The sequence below is a fragment of the Hippocampus bargibanti genome, linkage group LG07 (assembly GCF_051943395.1).
Source record: "Hippocampus bargibanti isolate YZ-2025 linkage group LG07, ASM5194339v1, whole genome shotgun sequence".
Taxonomy (NCBI): domain Eukaryota; kingdom Metazoa; phylum Chordata; class Actinopteri; order Syngnathiformes; family Syngnathidae; genus Hippocampus; species Hippocampus bargibanti.
In genome coordinates, this window is record NC_142740.1 from 12926300 (window position 1) to 12947527 (window position 21228).

A 21228-nucleotide genomic window follows, 5' to 3' on the forward strand; every position below is an offset into this window, starting at 1 on the left:
CACACACACACACACACACATCACGCGAGCGCGCGCATACACACACACACACAGAAATATAAATAAAGCCACACACATTTTCAAGAAGATATACAGTACCGTTTTGTATATTTTGGTAGTAAATTAGTTGAAGCAACAATAAAAAAAGAAACCGAGGAGCCGTTTGGGAGCCAGAAGAGCCAGATCTATTAAGTTAGCCGAGCCAAAAGAGCCGGATCTCTAAAAAGAGCCGTGATTCCCATCACTCCTTGCCAGACGATTGCAATACGGAAACAAAACATACACATGCGTAAAGGTACTTCCTTTTCTGTGAAGTCACAGAACCCCGTGGTTTATATTCCGCCAATCAAATCATATGATCCTCAGACACAAGAAAAGGAACACCACCCGTAAATACAAAAGACCGCGCGAAATAATAATCATAATTATTCACACGTTTTGAATCAATGCCGGGGCAATCCGGTGTTCGTAGATGTAGTGTCACGTCAGCGAGTGACTTTGGTGAATTCTGTTGCACAGTTGCGTGGGCACTTGTTTTATATTGTCTCTTGCCACACCTCGATTGCCTCGTAATGCACAAAATGTGGACACAGCGCGCAGTGTTTGCTGTCCTGATTTTGATGTGTCAAACGAATGACGGCTGGTGCGGGTTAGTACGTGCTTTCTTTTGCTTCATAATCGTTGTGTCAGCGTTGGCTTAAAAATGAATCGCTCATCAAGCGCATGCGGTTTTTGATCATAGTTGTCATTTTTGCATTGAAGGTGTTGAGATCTTCAGCGCTTTCGCGATGCATTTGGGGGAATGAAGAGTCGAGATGGTCCTTCTTGTTTAGATCATACAAGTCTTCTTTTCGTTTAGAGCAACCGCATCTCCGCGTCGTACGAGAAGTCACTCACATACGCAGGCTTTGATCGCTGTAAAACCACCTGATGGCGCGTCGTGGCTGGGTTGCAAGATCCGCTCAATATTACAGCATTCACAAAATGAGGATACAATCTAACTTTCTTAACAGAGGGTTTGTTTATGTATTGTTTTTTGTTTGCTTTATGAGTGTATTCATTAATTCATGTATTCGTTTATTTATTTTGTGACTCAACTGCTTAGTATATTGGTACTGATTGTTTGCATTATTGCTGTTTTCATGTCCTGCATCTTATCGTTGGTTTCATGATTTGTTAAAAATGAACTTGACATGTCGGTTCTTTTTTTTGCATTGAGCGTTAATGTGTTTGTTTATTTCTAATTGCTGATCCCAAATAGGATGCCTTTTCACACTCTCTAAGTGGTACATCAGCAAAGGTAAGTTGAACCAATCTGCCCCATCCCTTAATCATAGACCGTTAATGTGTTTGTTTGTTCTGTTGTGTATTCTTTTTTAATTTGACTAATTGTTTATCCCAAATAGGATGCGTTTTCCACACTCTGTATAGGTGGTGCATCAGCAAAGGTAAGTTAAACTGAGCTGCCCCTTCCCTAAATAATTGTTTATTTCTTTGTGTATTCTTTTTTGATTGAAGTTATTGCTTATCCCATACGTGCTTTTTCCACACTCTAGGCGGTGCATCAGCAAAGGTAAGTTAAACCGAGCTGTCCCATCCTTTAATAATCTTGCATCAACACTTGTCTCGGCAAACTACAAATATGGCCGAAGCTGTAGTCCAAAGATGAGTGTCTTGGTAAAAACTACAAATATGGCCAAACCTGTAGTCCAAAGATGAGTGGCACCATTTTTTTCCCCAGAGGAGAGAGCTGAAATGAAGGCAGGTGTGCCAGCAGCTGAAAGCCATTCAGAAATCAGAAAGGCTCTCGCCAGAAGCAACCACTCCTTAAAATAGTCAGTTGTAACACTGCTCAGGTTCGGTTCGGTTCAAGTACTGCTCTAGGAGTTTACCAAGACAGTAGAGTTCAACTGTGTAAAGACCAGAGTGGCTGACGGTGAGAGAACCTGTTATTGTGACCGTTTATTTGATTTGATGGTTTAATGTCAAAACCAGCCTGTTAAGCCTTCAAATGTAAACCTAATTGCTGTTTGTGTTTTACCTTCTTCAAAGGTTTTTCACCTTGCAAACTTGCAATCTTGAAATCAGCTTGCAATCTTCCAATTGTCTTTTCAATGAGAAAAGAGACGATCAAATCCAAAATAAAAGAGGAAAAAGAAAGGAGAAATCTGTCTCATCATTGGAGTCAAAGAGTGAAGTCCCAGTATAACCCCGGTCAACACAGCCAAAACCCCTTTTCAAGTTAGGGGGAGAACTCAAAAAACCAACATAACTTGACAACACTATTTTGATGATACGCGCAACTGTGCGCGTTATTGTTAGAAATATTTCGACGATACATGCATCTGTGAGTATTATTCCTCGAACTATTTCTACAATACATGCAACTGCTGTATTATTGCTAGAACTCTTTCGACGATACGCACAACTGTGCATACTAACACTAGAACTCTTTCAACGAAACGCGCAACTGTGCGTATTATAGCGAGAACTATTTCAATGGACACAAAGTCATGCATTGTGTGACTTCATTGAGTCCTTTTTTTTGTTTTTCACACTATTATGACAAGCAAACAACAACACGTGAGTACTGCTATTGTACGTGTTTCCAGAGTTTATTTTGCTGGTTATAATGTACAAATGTCAATGTGGTTCATGATTTGAGCCAATTTAATTTTTGGGAGTTCTCCTCTGTCCACGTTTCCATTTAAACCTCTCTTGACCACATGTGTGTGGAAACGCCTACCTTCATGCTTGGCCACCATGAAGGTCTCCCGCCATCTCCTATGGCACATTTCCCCCCCTCCGGTAGCCGTCACCTTACCGTGGTGGAGGGGTTTGCGTGTCCCAATGATCCCAGGAGTGAGCTTGTCTGGGGCTTTGGGCCCTTGGCAAACAGGTCCCAGGTGAGGCACCAGACTAAGAACGGCTCAACACACTTCTTATAAAGACAAATTGATCTGAGTTTATCTTGCCCGGATGCGGGTCACCCCGCAGCCCCCCACATAATCCCCGTGGACAATAAGCGTGACCTGGTGCAGCAGTCCAGACAAGTCTCAGTCGATGATAAGTCACAAACATTAACCTGAAAGCAAATTCAATAAGATACATCAAATGTCTGTCTTGACGTTTTTGGGTATGCTCAGCTGTTTAGAATTTCTCTCTTTGTTTCTCTTTCCTTTTCTCTTTTTTCCTTTTTTCTTTCTTTTCTCTATTCTCTATTTTCTCTATTCACTCTTTTTCTCGCCTCTTCCCATCTTTCTCCTTTCTCCTTTTTTTTTCTTTTTTCGCCCTCTGACATTGTGTGTGTGTGTGCGTATATATAAAACTTACCTGCATTCTGCTTTTGTCTTTTTGTTTTACTAATTTTAATATATAATTTGTTGTGTGGTCATCAAAGCTTACTTTGGTTGTTTTACTCTAAACAGTTAAAACCTTATTAAGTTAGATTGGACATTTTTGTAACTTTGTTTTGAGATTGGTCTTTGTTTTTCTACTTTTTTTAAATATATTTTTGTATTACTTCATGTTGCGCAAGTTCAGAAGAATATAAATAAAGCCATATAAATAAAAATGATATATTGTGTGTTTTTTTTTTTTTACATTAGTAATTCATTTTACAGATCTTTTTACTTTATTTTTGGTAGTAAATTTATTTAAACAACAAACAACTTGAGGAGTCATTTGGGAGCCGAAAGAACCGGCCGGCTCTCTAAAAAGATCTGGAATTCCCATCACTACTCGGGTACCACGCCATCAAATAGCAATACGGGCTGGGCCCTGTCGCCCCATACTGCCATCTACCGGCCTGGAAGACTAAAGCAGATCATGTCTCGGCAATCCCTTCTGTTACCGTAACATACTGGCATGGGGTGTGGATCATTCTTTCACAAAGTCTAAAAGGGGTAATGAAAACAAAACACCCATCCATCTATTATTACATTCATTATTCCAATGAGTTATCCCCACAAGGGTTGCATTTTTATTCTCAACCAAATCCAAGTTCTTCATTTTACTTCTCCACATCAAGATAGCCGTATCATGCTTTACCATCCTAAATTGTGTGCTGTTCAGACTTGAGTACCCAAACTCCAATCCTCATATTATTCATTTATCTACTGTATTCTGTTTTCCCTTGATTTCCTAGTGTCACCACTTTTACTTTATATTATATCATACCATATTCCTTTAATCTCTTCTTAGCATTGGTCCTGCCTCATTTCTGTAATTTTCTGTACAATAATAATTTTCATTGTTGATTTACAAAATTCAATGTTCCTTCCTTGCAGAAAGGAATATTTAAAGGACAACCGCCGTCTCCGGAAAAGTTGTGTCCATGATTTGTAAAATGGCTTCAAATGACTTCTACTGAGCGTATTTTACAAAGATTCCACTGCATATAGCTATATTTTACGTTTTAAGACTCGCGCTGAATATTCCGGAAGTCTTGTTTTTGAGTTGGTGACGAGTCCTCACCCTACGTCACTGAAGGAACGCCCCTGACCGAAAAAAGGACACATTGTAGCAGTCCTTCCATCACGTCATTGCATTTTGCTATACAGTGGTACCTCGGTTCTCGAACGCCTCACTGTTCGAACAAATCGGTGTTCGAACAAAATATTCGAGATATTCTTGCTTCGGCGTTCGAACATCAATCGGTGTTCGAACGCCAATACGACGCGTGAGTGCGTACGTGAGGGTGGGGAGCTGAGCGGCGCACGGGTGTATCGCTCTCTCCGTGACCAACTGTTGTTGCTAGCGGACGTGCTGCGTTTTGCTCTAGCATTTAATATAGGTGTACAAAGAATTTTAGCCCCTAATCCAAAGAAAGTGCTGCTTAAAGTGACAAAAGAAAAGTAGTGCGTACAACTATTGCATTTAAGAAAGAAATAATCGCAAAATATGAAGGAGGTGTGCGAGTGGCTGATCTGGCGAGGGAATACAGCATGGCGAAATCTTCAGTAGGATATTAAAGAATACGGAGGCTGTGAAATCTAGTGATGTGGCTGTGGGAGTGAGAGCAAGTGTCAATGGATAGATATTTTAAGAGAAAACATCCTGTAGCCGAGTTATCCATAGCTGTCACGTTCCGAGTGAGAGTGACGGCAGCTGAGTCGTCGGAACGTAGTGGAATGTTTGGGATCCCAAAACAGACACGTACTACCCATGCAGGATTTTTATTCACAATTCAAAGAAAACACAGCAAGTAAGAAGGCAGGGGGTGATCCGACCTGCTTACTATGCCAAAAAGCAAATGGCACACGAGGGTGCAAAATTCCGCAATCCCGGAAGATGACATAAATTTACGGGACGCAGGGAAAATACCTCGGACCGGATACACTCGGGCATCGAAGGAAGAGTCCAGGTACGGTGGCGAGTTGAGGCAATCATCCGGCATTGGTGAGGTGATCGCCAACCGTATAAATGCCCCGTGTCCGTGATTAGAGAATGGCCAGGAGAGGCAGCCCCCCCCACCCCCCGCTGTCAACTCGCAAGTGACAGGAGAAAAGTGGTTTCGGTGTTCGAAAAAAATCGTTTTTCGAACAGGGTCCCGGAATGAATTATGGTTGAGAAACGAGGTACCACTGTACTTGTTTGGTCTGAAAACTCCGTGTTGCACCAAAAAGAGGCAGAAGAGGGTGACAAAGCTCCGTGTAAGGAATTCATCAGCCTGTGGAAACGGGCTGATTAATTACTTACACGGAGCTTTGTCGCCATTTTCGGCCTCTTTTTGGTGCTACATTTCCCGCCCATAGATACCTCAAAATGGCACGGAATAAATTCTTTAATCGATTGCAAACATGTATGCTTTCCTCTTCAGAACTACAGTAAAGTCTCGTTATATCGATATTCAAGGGAGTCCGAAAAATATCGATATAACCGGGACTATCGATATATCCGACCCTGTTTGCATGTAATTTTCTCCGTGCGTGCATAGAAATAATATCGATATAACAGGGACTATCGATATATCCGATATCGATATAACGAGACTTTACTGTATTTGAATCATATTCATAACTGGATGAGTAACAAGAAAGCATATTCTCCGAATCTGAAGCCATTGTTTTGATTCTCCAGCAAGGCAAGACGTCTTGGGGTGACGCCACGAACAAGGTGGCGGGACCTTCTGAAACTGGCCACTTCCAGATTCATTTTTTTGCAGATTTTGGACACTTTAAATTACACCAATAAAAAGTCGTTTTTATTGGTGTTTTGCATTTGACTAAAAGTGTCACACTGTGTGTTTTGGGTATTTTAGATGCTATAAAACAGGGGTGTCAAACTCATTTCGCATCGCGGGTCACATACGGCCTAGGGAGATGTCAAGTGGGCCGGACCATTAAAATTATACCATACTCTGCTAAAAAATAGCAAAAATATCATGTCTTTCCTTTGTTTTGGTGTAAAGAAGCACAAGAACATTAGGAAAATATTGACATTTAATGAACTATCCTTTTACAAAACATTTCATGAAACACCTCATCTTTCCTTAGACAAATGTGCAATTTACTTTTATCATTCACAAATATGCATTGCAATTGATCCCAATGATTATACAAAGGCACAAAACTTTAATTTGTACAGAAAAATATAGTAATGCACTTTAAGATTAAATGAGACTTTTAAAGAAAGGGATTTTTTAAACCACTTACACATACGCATATAAAATCTAAATGTAATCCCTGCGTACACCTTACAAACTAAGGGGAGTGATTCTAAATTTGTAATGAAGAAAGTGTTCACGTGTCTTGTAAATCTGTAAACTTCATACATGAAACATACATACACATACAATACATACTGAAAATATATGGAGTTGTATGAACAGTAGAATTCCATCACAGAACTTTTGTTTTGAAGCTGCTGACTAACATTAAAGTGTGGTATGGCAGGCTGTGGGTAATGTTGCTGTCGCTGAGAAGTTTGTCAAACTGACGATGGTTCAGACTTCTGGAAATTTACAGTGCGAACAACCACCTCCATGACGTGGTCCATTTTCAGCGACTTGCAACACAATGCCTCCTGGTGCAAAATACAGTGAAATGTCCAGAAACGATCTCCTCCATTAAGGGCTTGTACTTTGTCTTTGAACTTTGTCACGACACCTGCTTTCTTTCCGACCATGGATGACGCCCCGTCTGTAGCCAGGCTGACAGCGCGGGACCAGTTCACTCCAACTCTGTCCAATACAGCAACGACAGAGCCAAAAATGTCCTCGGCTGTTGTGGTGTCCATCATTAGCACCAACTCAAGAAACTCTTCAGTAACAGTCAATATCTCATCAACTCCTCGAATAAATAAGGTCCGTTGGGCCACGTCTGTGATGTCAGTGCTCTCGTCAATTGCCACGGAAAATGCAATAAATCCTCTCTGCTATAGTATTCCTCGTCAGGCTAATATTGGCAAAACTTGTCGCTTCTCTGAACAGACAAGTTCAGCCGCCTTCGTCATGCATCGTTTAACAAACTCACCATCGAAATAGGGCCTCGATGCTAATGCTATTTCACTAGCAATTAGGTAGCTGGCTTTTACCGCTGCTTCACTGACTTCTCGGCTCCGGATGAAAGTTGACTGCTGTTTCCTCAGACCCGCCAGCAATTCGTTAATCTCTTCTCTTCTCTTCTCTTCTCTTCTCTTCTCTTCTCTTCTCTTCTCTTCTCAGTTGTCCTTGCAACCCGTCATATTTTTTCGATGTGATGAGTCTCGTAGTGGCGTCGAATATTATATTCCTTCACTACCGAAACTTGTTGCAAACACACCAAGCACAAAGGTTTTCCGTGCATCTCTGTAAATAAATAGGACGTGGTCCATTTTTCTTTGAAAATTCTACACTCCTTATCTACTTTTCTCCGTTTGGATAACGACATTTTGGCAAATGAGGGTGTAGCGGAGAGGTAGAGACCAAGATATTAACAACGTCGTAACAAGCAGCAGATGGCGCATTGACATTCAGACTGTCTCAGTGATGCGGCGTGTCTTCTACTCTGATGGAAAGAGTGCGCCCCTTAGCGGATAATCCATGAATTGCAGTGAATCAAAAATATTAATTCCATGTCTTTTATGCATTTTTTCACTTTCAAATTATCCTGCGGGCCTGATCGAACCTCTTCGGGGGCCGGTTCCGGCCCGCGGGCCGTATGTTTGACACCCCTGCTATAAAACGTTTTTCTGATGTCAGTTAGGAAACAAAAAAGTGATGTCGGTTGTCCTTTAAGGGTTAACCAAGCACATTCAAACACCTGTTGAAGTGAATCACAATATATATATATATATATACAGCAAAGTCTCGTTATATCGATATTCAAGGGAGTCCGAAAAAAATATCGATATAACCGGGACTATCGATATATCCGATCCTGCGCCGAACTGCATGCATTAAACAAAAGCCGCCAAAAGAGGGCAGCCAAGCGCCATATAAGAAACGGAGCTGGCCATTAGCTCCCTTTTTTTTGGGTGAGAGATGTTCCCCCAATGTTGCCTCAAAATGGCACATAAAATTCTTTAATGATTGTAAACATGTATGCTTTAATCTTCAGAACTACAGTGTATTTGAAACATATTCATAACTGGATGTGTAACAAGAAAGCATATTATCCGAATCTGAAGCCATTGTTTGGATTCACAAGCAATGCAAGACGTCTTGGCGTGAAGTCATTTTTATTTGCATTTGAATAAAAAGTGACATCGGCTGTCCTTTAATACACAGTATGGAATGTTAATAATTTTCAAAATCATCGCGCTTCAGCAGACAAAACAAGAAACATTGTTGCAAAAAACGATTGCATTCATATACAGTACAGTGGGCATGTACATAACACAACAGGGAAACTGCAACGCTTACATCTTACTGTATTATGTATACAATTTAAAAAAGTCATCAATCTTCTGCTTCCCATTTTTACCTTTTAACACAAACACTTCAATCTCCTCTGCTACACATGAGCTAGCGTCTGAAAATGAAAATGGCTCTGCTACACGGGTGCTGGGCACGTAACCACCTGTCACCTGACCAAGTCGACCAATGGCGCGACTGATGTCGTGACACGTAACCAAGACACGTGACCAAGTTGACCAATGGCGCGACCGATGGCGTGTCACGTGACAAAGTCACACGGCCAAGTCGACCAATAGCGCGACCGATGGCGGCTCATGTGACCAAGTCGACCAATGGCGCGACCGATGGCGGCTCACCTAACAACACACGTGACCAAGTTGACCAATGGCGCGACGGATATATCGATATAAACAACAAAAATGGCCGGCGGGGGATGAAAAGGAGCACCGTAATAACCGGATTATCGTAATAACCGGGTATCGTACTAAACGGTACTAATTATACATAAAAAGACTAGAAATGTGCAAGGGAAATGAAAATAGTATCGTAATAAGCGGTACTATCGATATAACCGATATCGATATAACGAGACTTTACTGTATATATGTAACGAAGTTGTGCGCTTAGATTATTAAATTATGAAGGAAATGACACAACGGCGCACAGTGTGGCACTATGTCCCGCCCATAGTTTCCAGAACAATCTCGAGGAGATTCAGGGTGAGTCGCAATTTTCTGTTCGTCTTGATTAACGCGCATTTTCATGACAATATCTTATTTTGTTTCCCCTTTTGTACTGTCTAGTGTTATCTAATTAGTTCCCTTATTCATTTCGAGTCCAGATTACTTTTTGTGTCATTTACTTCACGTTTTGTCGAGTGGAACTTTGGAGCACATGTGCTTTTCTATTGCGCAGTTAATCACAAGACGAAACCCATGCGACTTCACCCATCCCTTCTGCCATACTGTGTTGCAGGTAATAATTGTTTCATTTCGTTTTTATTGAACAATATTTAGTTTCTTGTGTCGTGTTTCATTTGCCCGTGAGTGTCCGTGGCGGGTTGAACTGCGCGCCAGCCATTACAAGCGCACCGCGTGTTCTGCCGAGTCTCCGCCCATGATGCGTTCAGGGACATCTTGTAAATAACAGTGAACTTGTGTTGTATTCTCTTTTTCTGTAAATAACCACTACACGATCACACGTTGTTAATTCTGTTTTGTTATCTACAATGTTTTGCATTTGAGAAAAATCTCGAGGAGATTCAGGTTAATCACAAGACGAAACCCATGCGACTTCACCCATCCCTTCTGCCATACTGTGTTGCAGAAATAAAAGAAATAAAAAGACACATCCACGCGTCTCGTCTTCATTAATACGGCAGTGTAGTATATGCCACACTGCCACATGACGTCGCGGCAGTGTCGTAAAACAGGGTGGTTGACGGCAACAAGTTCAGGTGAAGTTAGTTGAAATAAATACCTTGCACAGACAAGTCGTCTCTTCTCGTTCCTCCGACATAACATTGGCGACGAAGATGGACTTCCACGCAGCACCCCTCCCCTCGTTCCTCGCGCTCTCCGGTGAGCCACCAGTCCCGTGGTCCCGTTGGTATGACTCGTTTACGACGTTTCTGACGGCGACCGGACTAAACGAGGCAAGCGAAGCACGCCGAACGGCTGTGCTAATACACAGCTTAGGTAGTGAGGGGCAGCGCATTTTTCGCTCTCTTGGACCCGCGCAGACATACGGGGATTGTGTCAGTTTATTGGCCCGACATTTCGGCCCACCCCAGAGCGTCATTGTCCGCCGGATTGCCTTTCGTCAAAGACGGCAACGCACGGGCGAGCCAGTGCACCACTACGTAGCCGATTTGAGGTGTTTAGGGGCCCTCTGTAAATTCGGCCGCTTGGAGGAGGAAATGATAAGGGATCAACTAGCGGAGCACACAATTGATCCCAAGCTACGGGAAAAACTACTATTGTCGCCTGATGACCTCCCACTATCGAAGGCTGTGGAGATGGCGTTCCAATTGGAGAACGCAGCACAACTAACGGCTCGGCTTGTGAACCCACCCGCACCTTCACACTCTGCCGCATTGGCACAGATTGTTGCTCCAACCTCGCCACTCCCAGAAGCCACCGCCACCTACGACTCCACCTCTACATACAACAGTGCCGAGATAAATGTGGCCAGACGTCAAGGGGCCAACACGCGCACGCCTTGTGCCAACTGTGGGTCTGCCTCGCACGCCACGCGCGCGCCCGCTTGCAAGGCCACCGGACAACGATGCCAACGCTGTGGTAAAATGAACCATTTCTCCAGCATGTGCCGCTCTGCCCCTACGTCGACAAACATATCATCCCGCTCCCTGGGCCGCTCGAGCCGGACCACCATCCACTCCCTGGGCTCCTGCACCAAGCCATTTAAGTGGTGCACAGTAGAGCTGGACGGAGTGAGCTTGCCACTCGTGCTTGAGACTGAAGACTCCAAGTCACTGTTAAACGTGACGCCCGTGCGGCGCCTATTTCCTCGGCTCCCGATCAAGGCCAACGCCGAAGACTTGTTTGGCTACGGCCACACCAGGATTGGCATGGTGGGCACTGCCACCTTCACGGTGCGCTATGGCTCAAGGACTCTCCCTGCCTTCACTTTCCAAGTGTCCTGTCACGGCGCCAACCTCTTGGGCTTCGACTTGTTTTGCGCACTAGGGTTTTCCATCACTGATAATGTGGGCGCCACAATTCTGACAGTAACTACGTCCTGGCAGCATCGTTGGCCATCGCTCTTTATAGGGTTGGGCTGTATAACTGCCTTCGACCATCAACCACTTCTTGACCCTACCGTGGCCCCCGTGATCCAGCCCCTTCGCCGTTTGCCCCTCGCGCTGCGTGACGACATTGCAGCCGAGTTACAGAAACTCCTTGACGCTGGGATCATCGAGCGGATTGATGCCTCGCCTTGGATTTCAAACCTGGTGGCAGCGAAAAAAAAGACGGGCGGTTTGCGGCCCTGTGTCGACCTCAGAAGGGTTAACAAGGCAGTGATCCCCGACAAATACCCACTGCCCACAGCAGAGGAGTTAGCTGCCAAGTTCCATGGATCAACTATGTTCACAAAGCTAGACCTGCGCCAAGGCTACCTCCAGGTTCCCCTGCACCCAGACAGTCGTAACCTTACAGCCTTTGTAACACACATGGGGGTTTTCCGTTACACACGGATGCCTTTTGGCCTCAGCTCTGCCCCCAGCTGCTTTCAAAAGATCATGGCCACCATCTTCGCAGGCATCCCAGGTGTGGTCGTGTACCTGGATGACATTGTAGTGCATGGTGCATCGGGTGACCAACATGACGGCCGCCTCGCCAAGGTGATGGATGTGCTGGCTCGCCACAACCTCACCCTAAATGGGGAGAAGTGCATCTTTTCGGCATCGGCTATTGAGTTTGTGGGTTTTCGCCTGACCGCCGATGGCCTGAGTCCAATACACTCAAACGTAGAAGCAATACTGCACCTGCCAGAACCCTCATGCCCCGCAGAATTGTCCTCTTTTCTGGGCATGACAGCCTTCTACTTGCGTTTCCTCCCGAACTACTCCGACACAACCACGCCACTTCGGGCCCTCCTAAAGCAGAACACCCTTTGGTCATGGACACCAGCATGCTCTGCAGCTGTTCGCCGACTCAAGACACAGCTCACCTCCCCACCAGTACTCGCCCATTTTGACCTAGACAGCCCAACATTCGTGACTTGTGACGCATCCAACACATCGGTTGGGGCTGTGCTGTCCCAGCTCCATCACGGGACGGAGCGCCCGATAGCCTTCGCATCGAGGTCGCTCACTTCAACTGAGCAAAAGTACTCGGTCGGGGAGAGGGAGGCCCTAGCCTGTGTGTGGGCATGTGAGAGGTGGCACATGTACCTGTATGGCCGTCACTTTACACTCCGCACTGACCACAAGGCTCTCACAGCCTTGTTGGCAACAACCGGGCCAGGGCATAAGCCGCTGCGGTTGTATAGGTGGACAGAGAGATTGCAGGCTTACAATTTCTCCACTCAGTTCACGCCAGGAAGAGACAATGTGGTGGCGGATTTACTTTCCCGCGCCACCCCGACCCCTACACCGGACACTCAACAGGATTCCTTCGAACGCGGTTTGATCCTAATGCTCCACACACCCCTCGAATCGACTGTGTCACTGCAAGAACTGCAGGCAGCATCCACGGAAGACCCAACACTGACAAAGCTCCGGACTTTCATTCGAGAGGGCTGTCCCACGAAGGTCCCTGAGGAACTTGCACCCTTCCACCGGGTCAAGGGTGAGCTCTCATGTTGGAACGACGTCTGCGTGGCTCGGGGCCTTTGTACTGTGGTTCCCCTCACCTTGAGGCCCCGCATCCTGACCATGGTTCATGAGGGACATCTGGGTATTGTGCGGGTCAAGCAACGCTGTAGGGGCCTAGTCTGGTGGCCAGGTATAGACAGAGATGTCGAAACTATGGTCAAGGACTGTTCAGCATGCCTCGCAAGCGGCAAGACTGGCCAACCCCCCGCTTGCCCGTTGCAGCCCGTTGCATGGCCGACCCGCCCATGGAATCAAATCCAGGTCGACATTTGCGGTGAGCTCCATGCCATGCCTCAACACCAGCGATTCCTCCTGGTAGCATACGACCTCCACTCGAAGTGGCCTGAGGTCTTGCCGGCCGGGTCAGTCACAACCAAAGTCGTCACGGACTTCCTATCTTCTCTTTTCGCACGATGGGGTGTGCCTGACAGCCTTTTATCACCCCCAGGCCAACGGGGGGGTAGAAAGGTTCAACCAAACTCTGAAGAATGGACTCAGAGCACACCTGGCAGACGGCCTTCCATTCTCTTCCGCACTCCAGAACACTCTGTTGCACTACAGAGCAACACCTCATGCCACAACGGGCGCCTCCCCAGCTTTCCTAATGCTGGGACGTGAACTGCAGCTTCCTCTCGACCGCCTCCGTCCTCCTGCTAGAGCCACACCCATGTCGGAGTCTTCTTCAGCCAGCAGAGTGGCCAACGAGCAGCAGCGCATGAAGCGACAATTTGACAAGAAGCACCGGGCGAAGCAACCCACACTTACCGTGTCGGACTGGGTCCGCATTCGCCGCCCCAACCGCTCCCACAAATTGGACTCATTCTGGACAGCACAACTCCAGATTACCGCCCAACTTGGACCGGCCACCTTCCGTCTGGCTGACGGGTCGCGTTGGCATGCCAGTCGCCTAAGGAGAGTGGCATCGCCGACTCCTGACGCAGATCCAGACCTCTCAAACAACGACGTTGACCTTCCTGTCACATGCCCGACACCAGTGGAACGCCTTGAAGAGCATGGTGAACCAGCCCTGCCGGTGGGACCAGAGCCTCGGCCAGCTCGCGTCCGCCTTCGCCCGCGGTATTTAGATAACTACATCACAGACTTCTAATGCTCTGACCCCAGCCAGTGCTTAGCCTATTGCGTGGCAGAATAACCCACAAGGCTAAGCGGGGAAACCGGCAGTCTACCCGGTTTCCCTAGTTAGAAGAGTTTTTCTGGTTCCTTCAGGGAGGGGGGTAAATGTAGTATATGCCACACTGCCACATGACGTCGCGGCAGTGTCGTAAAACAGGGTGGTTGACGGCAACAAGTTCAGGTGAAGTTAGTTGAAATAAATACCTTGCACAGACAAGTCGTCTCTTCTCGTTCCTCCGACATAACAGGCAGCATCGTGATATATATATATATATATATATATATATATATATATATATATATATATATATATATATATATATATATATATATATATATATCCAGGACTAAATAAATATTTTATCGAACTGACAGCAGTATTGTTTGGAATGTTTTTTGTTCACATATGTAAATAATTTGGCTAAATCGGAAACCATAATTGTACTGTAATTCAATATCGTTATGACTCAAATAAAAGGTGAAAGTCTCTGCGTGGTTTGAAATGCTTAACGTGTCATTTAACCGCTGATGCGTGAGTTCTGGATCACATGCAGTTATTGCTTTTAGGTGAAATGAGGTGTCCTGTCCACCACATAATGTACACATCTTTCTCTCAGTCTGTCGAAAACAATATTCAGAGTCAAGATTTTTCCCATCAAGTTATGTGGACTTGTGTCAATCTCTGAACAAAGAAAACATTAATCAATCAATGTGTTAACATTAGAACCTTTTCAGGCTTTTTAACATTTATGTTGCTAGTTAAACCATTATTTTTGTCAGCCAGTGGGACCTGGCTGTCATCTCTTGTGGGTCTTTATCGTACTGCTGTCTTTTAGCCTAACATGGATGAACTATATTCTAGCTCCAGACATGAGATAAAACGCGCACATACGTTTACGGGTGTGTCGTGACTTGGTCGTCAGGACTTGTTCCAACATTAGTTCCCCGAGAAACAGGCGACCAATTGTCTCAGCGAGATAAAAACAATCCCCTGAGCACAGATTAAATCTGTATAGAACCAAATGTGTTTATTTGGTTTTATATGTTCATGTTTTCACTGCCATAAAATTGGTTTCATAATTATCATAAAGCATCATCAAAATACAAACCAACGTAGATATAATGTGAGGAAAAAACAAACAAACCTAAATACTGTATACTGTATACAGTATCTGTTAATTTGTGTTCCATCAAATACAAAGATTTAACCTGAGCAACAGGATGCAGTTATATAGTATATATAAAATCCTGGAAATATCCATCCACCCATCCAACCCATCCATCTAACCATCAATTCACCCATCCCAACCCATCAAACCATGCATCTGTTCATTTGTCCATCCATCTGTCTGTCCATCCATCCAAACCCACCCAACCCATCCATCCACTCACACTCGCTGAAACCCACCCAATTCATCCATCCACCCAACCCATCCACCCATCTGTCTAAACAACCATTCATCCATCCAAACCCGCCCAACCCATCAAACCTTGCATCTGTTCATTTGTACATCCATCTGTCCGTCCATCCATCAGTCTGTCAAACCCACGCATCCATCCATCCAAACCCACGCATCCATCCATCCAAACCCATCCAAAACATCCATCCATCTGTCATGTTCAGATTTCAGCAGCATGTGGCGGGTTTGTGCTTACCAGCTTGAAGCACACCTGCTGCCAATCTCATAATTATTCACTGGGGTATTTAAGGAATATCATTCTGTCATTTGTTTGCCGGTGAATTATTCCGCCTTGCCACTGTGTGTGCCCCAGGTTTGGTATCTCGCGACCTTGTTCTTGTCCAAGTTGTTCTAGTAGCTCTCGGTCCGTTGTGGTTTACTAGTCCGATTCTGATTGTTCGTTTTTCTGTGCATTCACATATTGGTTACGTCTAATTTTGTTTTGTATTCCCTTGATTGTTTTTTCTCCTTGCCTTGAAGCAAGTGCTTTGTGTTCTCGTGTAGTTTGTATTTCCTGGTCCTTATTTGACCAGCGGTTTGAGTTTGATTTTTGCCGACCCATTTTATACATCACCAGATTAAAACTTTTATGCAGTACTTCTGTCTTCGCCTGCTATTTTTGCGATCTAACTACTTACTTCACTCCAAACAAAACGTGACGTCTCTCCATTTCGTTTGGGACATGACACCATCCATACATACATACATCCATCCACCCATTCATTCATCCATCCAGTCGACTACCCACCCACCCATCCATCATCTGTTTCACTTATCCTCACAAGGAGCACACTTTTTTTATTACTGGACTTTTTTGCCAAGCATGAATGGTTTGATAGTATGAGCACCGTAAGTGGGTCTTTTGAAAAAAACATCCTGAAATGTCATATTGACGATAACGTTGCATCTTCCATAGCTCTGTAATGACCTGGATGATGGACTGTCAACATTGACATTTTCCTCTCATGTGCTTCAAAATGCTGTAAAGTAGAGGACATCCCGGCTTTCAAGGTGTGTAAATGCACCAAGCATCTGCTTGAGTGCGAGAGGGGTTTACTCTGAATCACCTAATTAGCTTTGACCCATGGCAAAGGTCAGTGCTATCTCTACGTAAATCACGTGGAGCAGAAAGGGTTGCCCTCATTTAACATGATTGCCATTTTGGAGGTGATATTCCCTGAAAGAATGGCAAAAGTGGTCAGAAAGCGGAAATGGTGGGTGGCCTTGTCAACATGTATGTGTGTGACTGGGATGGGCTAAGAAGCAGTCAGTGGGAGGTGCGCGGACTCTCACTCAGCTTGCTTCAACAAAAAGGTGGATGTGTATATAGTGAGGAAAGTGGAGTCACATCCAGAAGAGAGGAGAGATCCACACACAGAAAACATCTCGTTCAGATCGTCAGCAATCGGTTTAACAGACAAAAGCCTATTTAGGCATCCAGGATGCGTATTTTTGTGGTCTTCCCTCTGTTGCTTTGTGCCATCACCTGTGTGAGCAGAGCAAGAGCAGAAGTCAAAGCAGTGAAACTGTGCGGCCGAGAGTTCCTGAGAGCTGTCGTGTACACCTGCGGAGGATCCCGCTGGAGGAGGTTCCAAGCCGAGTCAGACATGGAGGGTGAGACAGTGAACTGAGTTATTTTCCCTGTACTAAAATGAACAACTTTTTTCTTCTTCTGTGATTACTCATTTAATCAATGCTACGTTATTTTGCATTGCATGTTTTTGCTCAGAATTATTTTCAGTTTTGTTTGCAGTATTTCACATTTGCTAAAATTCAAAGTAGGACAGTAAAAAGCAAATACAACTTACTGACTTCATATTTCTTGCTCATGATCCCCCCGCCCCATTTTGTCAGCACTTCTAGCTGAAAATGGCTAACTTTCTTCACGTTTCACAGATTTGACAAACAGCCCGCACCAAATCCCTGAACATAAGTGGAACACTTTTTTGAACATTTTTATCAGTTGTCAATTACTTTGTAAATCTCTCCCTCTTTGTTTGTATAGCCACTGTTACAATGTTGCAGAAGTGCATTGAATCACCATGACGATCAATGAAAATATTGACCCTTACCATGTAATAGTAATAGTAAGTTAACCAAAAGTTTACAACCAGCTGTCATTTTAACACAGTGCACGCCTACAACATTTCAAAAACAATGTTCAGCCATTGTAGTATTGACTGCATCCTTAAGGATGCAGTCAAATACCGGGCAATTGCCCTGTATTCTATCAATCCAGAATTTTCCACGCATGTGTGGGCAGACCAGGACACGATGTCTACATCATTAAAGCACAGGAGCACCCATCAAGATTAGAAACTCTGTCTGTTACACATAAGCAAACTCAGTTAGTCTTATCAGATATAGTGATCGCTAAGAGGAAAGGGAAACTGCACGAGACAAATTGCATCGCGGGAATCTGCATTGTCATTAGAGGAGTCATAATGGAGTCATCAACCTCAATTGAACAAGAAGGAACAACTCCATCAGTGATATATCCATCTACAGATATATCTATAGATAGATCACACACCACAATTCTATGCAGCATGTGTTTTTTTCTTCTTTGTCCTTAATTTTGTGTTGCTGATGCAGATCTATCCACAGGGGAAGAGAACAGTTTGGACAGTTTGTCAAGCACCAGAAACCACCCAGGCTCAGACTTGACCAAACGGGATATGAACAACATCCTGACGACAGTGTGCTGCCAGGTTGGCTGCAGGAAGAGCGACCTTACTTTCCTCTGCTGAACAGGACTGTTCCTGGCATCATTCTTTCTTCTCCAAGTGACCAAATAATTAAATAATAATCTTGTCTTGAATAAAATTGTAATGTAAATCACAATGCTTAGATATATATTGATATTTGTTTTTGTTGTTTTTAATTTTAACTTGAATGTAAATGTAATAGTAATGCTATTCATTTTTATTTTGTGTTTTGGTGAACATAATTGTGAAGACCTACAATGGAAAATATGTGTAGTCAAAGCCAAATTACACATATAGCAAATTACTGATCGACCTTTGGGAAGGTAAAGTGTTGCAACACCGCAGCACTTCCAAACCATAAGGATAGGAAATGCCATTATTTTCACATTCAAAAGCACTCATTGAAACATCTTTATTTTTATTTAAACAGAGCGGGTCTATGCTTTCATTTCACAATTGTGTCAAATAAATGTTGCACAAGAATCATTTTTTTGAGAGTTGAGTTGAATAGACATTAGTAGAAAACACTTTTTTACATTAGTAAACAGTAAACGCGATGCGATGCCATTCGCAGAAAATTGTTCTCATCACCGGCATTCATGAATAAAGATTTAGTATGATGAACTTTGCCATGGACAGGACAGTGGTCCTCACGGTTAGCACATCTGTCTCACAGTACTGAGGTTCTGATTTCAATTTTGAGGTCCGTCTTTCCTCTATGAGTCATGCATGTTGTCATCCTGAATGACTGCATATTATACTGGGACTAAAAAGTGGCATTGTACCACCCTAGCATAAACAAGTATTAGTATTGTCGTGCTCCCCAATTGAGTATGTAGAAGTAAGTGGTGAAGAAGAAAATAGTAAGACAAGAAATATCCCATTTGGATTCTAATCAACCTGGATGGGGAGTTTTAAAGTTGTGATTCACTTCAACAGGTGTTTGAATGTGCTTGGTTAACCCTTAAAGGACAACCGACGTCACTTTTTTGTTTTTTAACTGACATCAGAAAAACGTTTTATAGCATCTAAAATACCCAAAACACGCAGTATGATATTTTTAGTCAAATGCAAAACACCAATAAAAATGACTTAAAGTGTCCAAAATCTGCAAAAAAATTGAGCTGCAAATTGGGCATTTTCAGAAAGTCCCGCCCCCAGTTCGTGACGTCACACTAAGACGTCTTGCTTTGCTTGTGAATCAAAACAATGGCTTCAGATTCGGAGAATATGCTTTCTTGTTACACATCCAGTTATGAATATGACTCAAATAGTTCTGAAGAGGAAAGCATACATGTTTGCAATCGATTAAACAATTTATTCCATGTCATTTTGAGGCAACATTGGGGGAAAATCTCTCACCCAAAAAAAAGAGGCACAAAATGGCGACCTCCAGTGGCTACCTTCGCTTCCACAGGCTGATAAATTCCTTATATGGGGCTTGGATGCCCTCTTCTGGCGGCTTTTGGGTGCAACACGGTTCTCAGACCAAACATGTACAGCAAAATACATTGACGTGATGGAAGGACTGCTACAATGTGTCTTTTTTCGGTCAGGGGGCGGTCCTTTAGTGACGTCACCAACTCAAAAACAAGACTTCCTGAATATTCAGAGCGAGTCTTAAAACGCAAAATATAGCTATACGCGGTGGAATCTTATTAAAATACGCTCAGTAGAAGTCATTTGAAGCCATTTTACAAATTATGGACACAACTTGTCCGGAGACATCGGTTGTCCTTTAACACAACTGTATCACATTTCCAACAATGTATTATACACATGTGCAGCTAAAGCATGTTATTTTTATGCAACCCCCTCCCCCCCCAACCCCTATCTGAGCTGTACGCTTGATCGGTCACATGGAACACTTTAGCTTACAAACATTTTGGCTTACGAACATTAAATTCGCAAGAATAAAATCTTTGGATACAAACTCGTGTTCGCCAAACGAACCAAACCACACGGAGCGCCACGATGGCGGGCGGACTAGTTTTTGGTTGAAGAACACCAAACGATACGGGCGAACAGCGCCATGGTGGCTGGCGGACTAGTTATCATCACCCCTTTCCTTGAGTGCATACGTGGTTTGTTATCAAGGATACTTTTGCTATTATAGGACCGAAAAAGACTCCACCACAGGCTAGTGATCAGCCGAAGAGGACACAAAACAAAATTAAAGCTATCAGGGGACATTGTGAGTGAAGTGAGGGATATCATCAAGAGGCAACTACATCAACGACCATCACAAAGGTAAATAAAATGACTTAATTATACAGTAAAGTTTATTTCTTTATTTACAATCCAATAGCACATTTATTATACATAAAATAATGTATATTTTGTGTAGTTGTAAGGCTTATTTAGTATAAATTTATTTTTTTGGGATCTGTGAATGGATTATTCTCATTTTTAATGTTTTTTTATGGCAAATAAATGTTTGGCAGAAAAACTTTTCGCCTTACAAACACTTTTGGTGAACCAATTAAGTTCGTAAGATGAGGTATCTGTACCTGCAAATTTTGAATTTGTCAAAATTCTAACTGCAACAAAATAATAATCCAGTATTTTAAGGAACGTGTACTAATGTGCCTCAAGGTTATATAAATCTTAGCTATCAAGAAGAGGGCAGCCAATGCAAAGCGACATGCACTAATTATCACACACGCACACACACACACAATTAAGAAAAACCCTAACCACTTTGTGGGGTTAAAACGTTTATTGGTTTTGGAAGGAGGCAAACTAAGT

General features: G+C 43.7%; 1 protein-coding gene across 1 annotated transcript; it reads left to right on the plus strand.

The window, feature by feature from the left end:
- The first annotated feature begins 16839 nt into the window (after positions 1-16839).
- insl5a (insulin-like 5a) lies at positions 16840-20216 on the plus strand. Its single transcript, XM_089000790.1, has 2 exons — positions 16840-17386; positions 18368-20216. Exons 1-2 carry the CDS (start codon positions 17215-17217, stop codon positions 18520-18522), a joined length of 327 nt encoding a protein of 108 aa, XP_088856916.1. The 5' UTR covers positions 16840-17214; the 3' UTR covers positions 18523-20216.
- The last annotated feature ends 1012 nt before the right edge of the window (positions 20217-21228 follow it).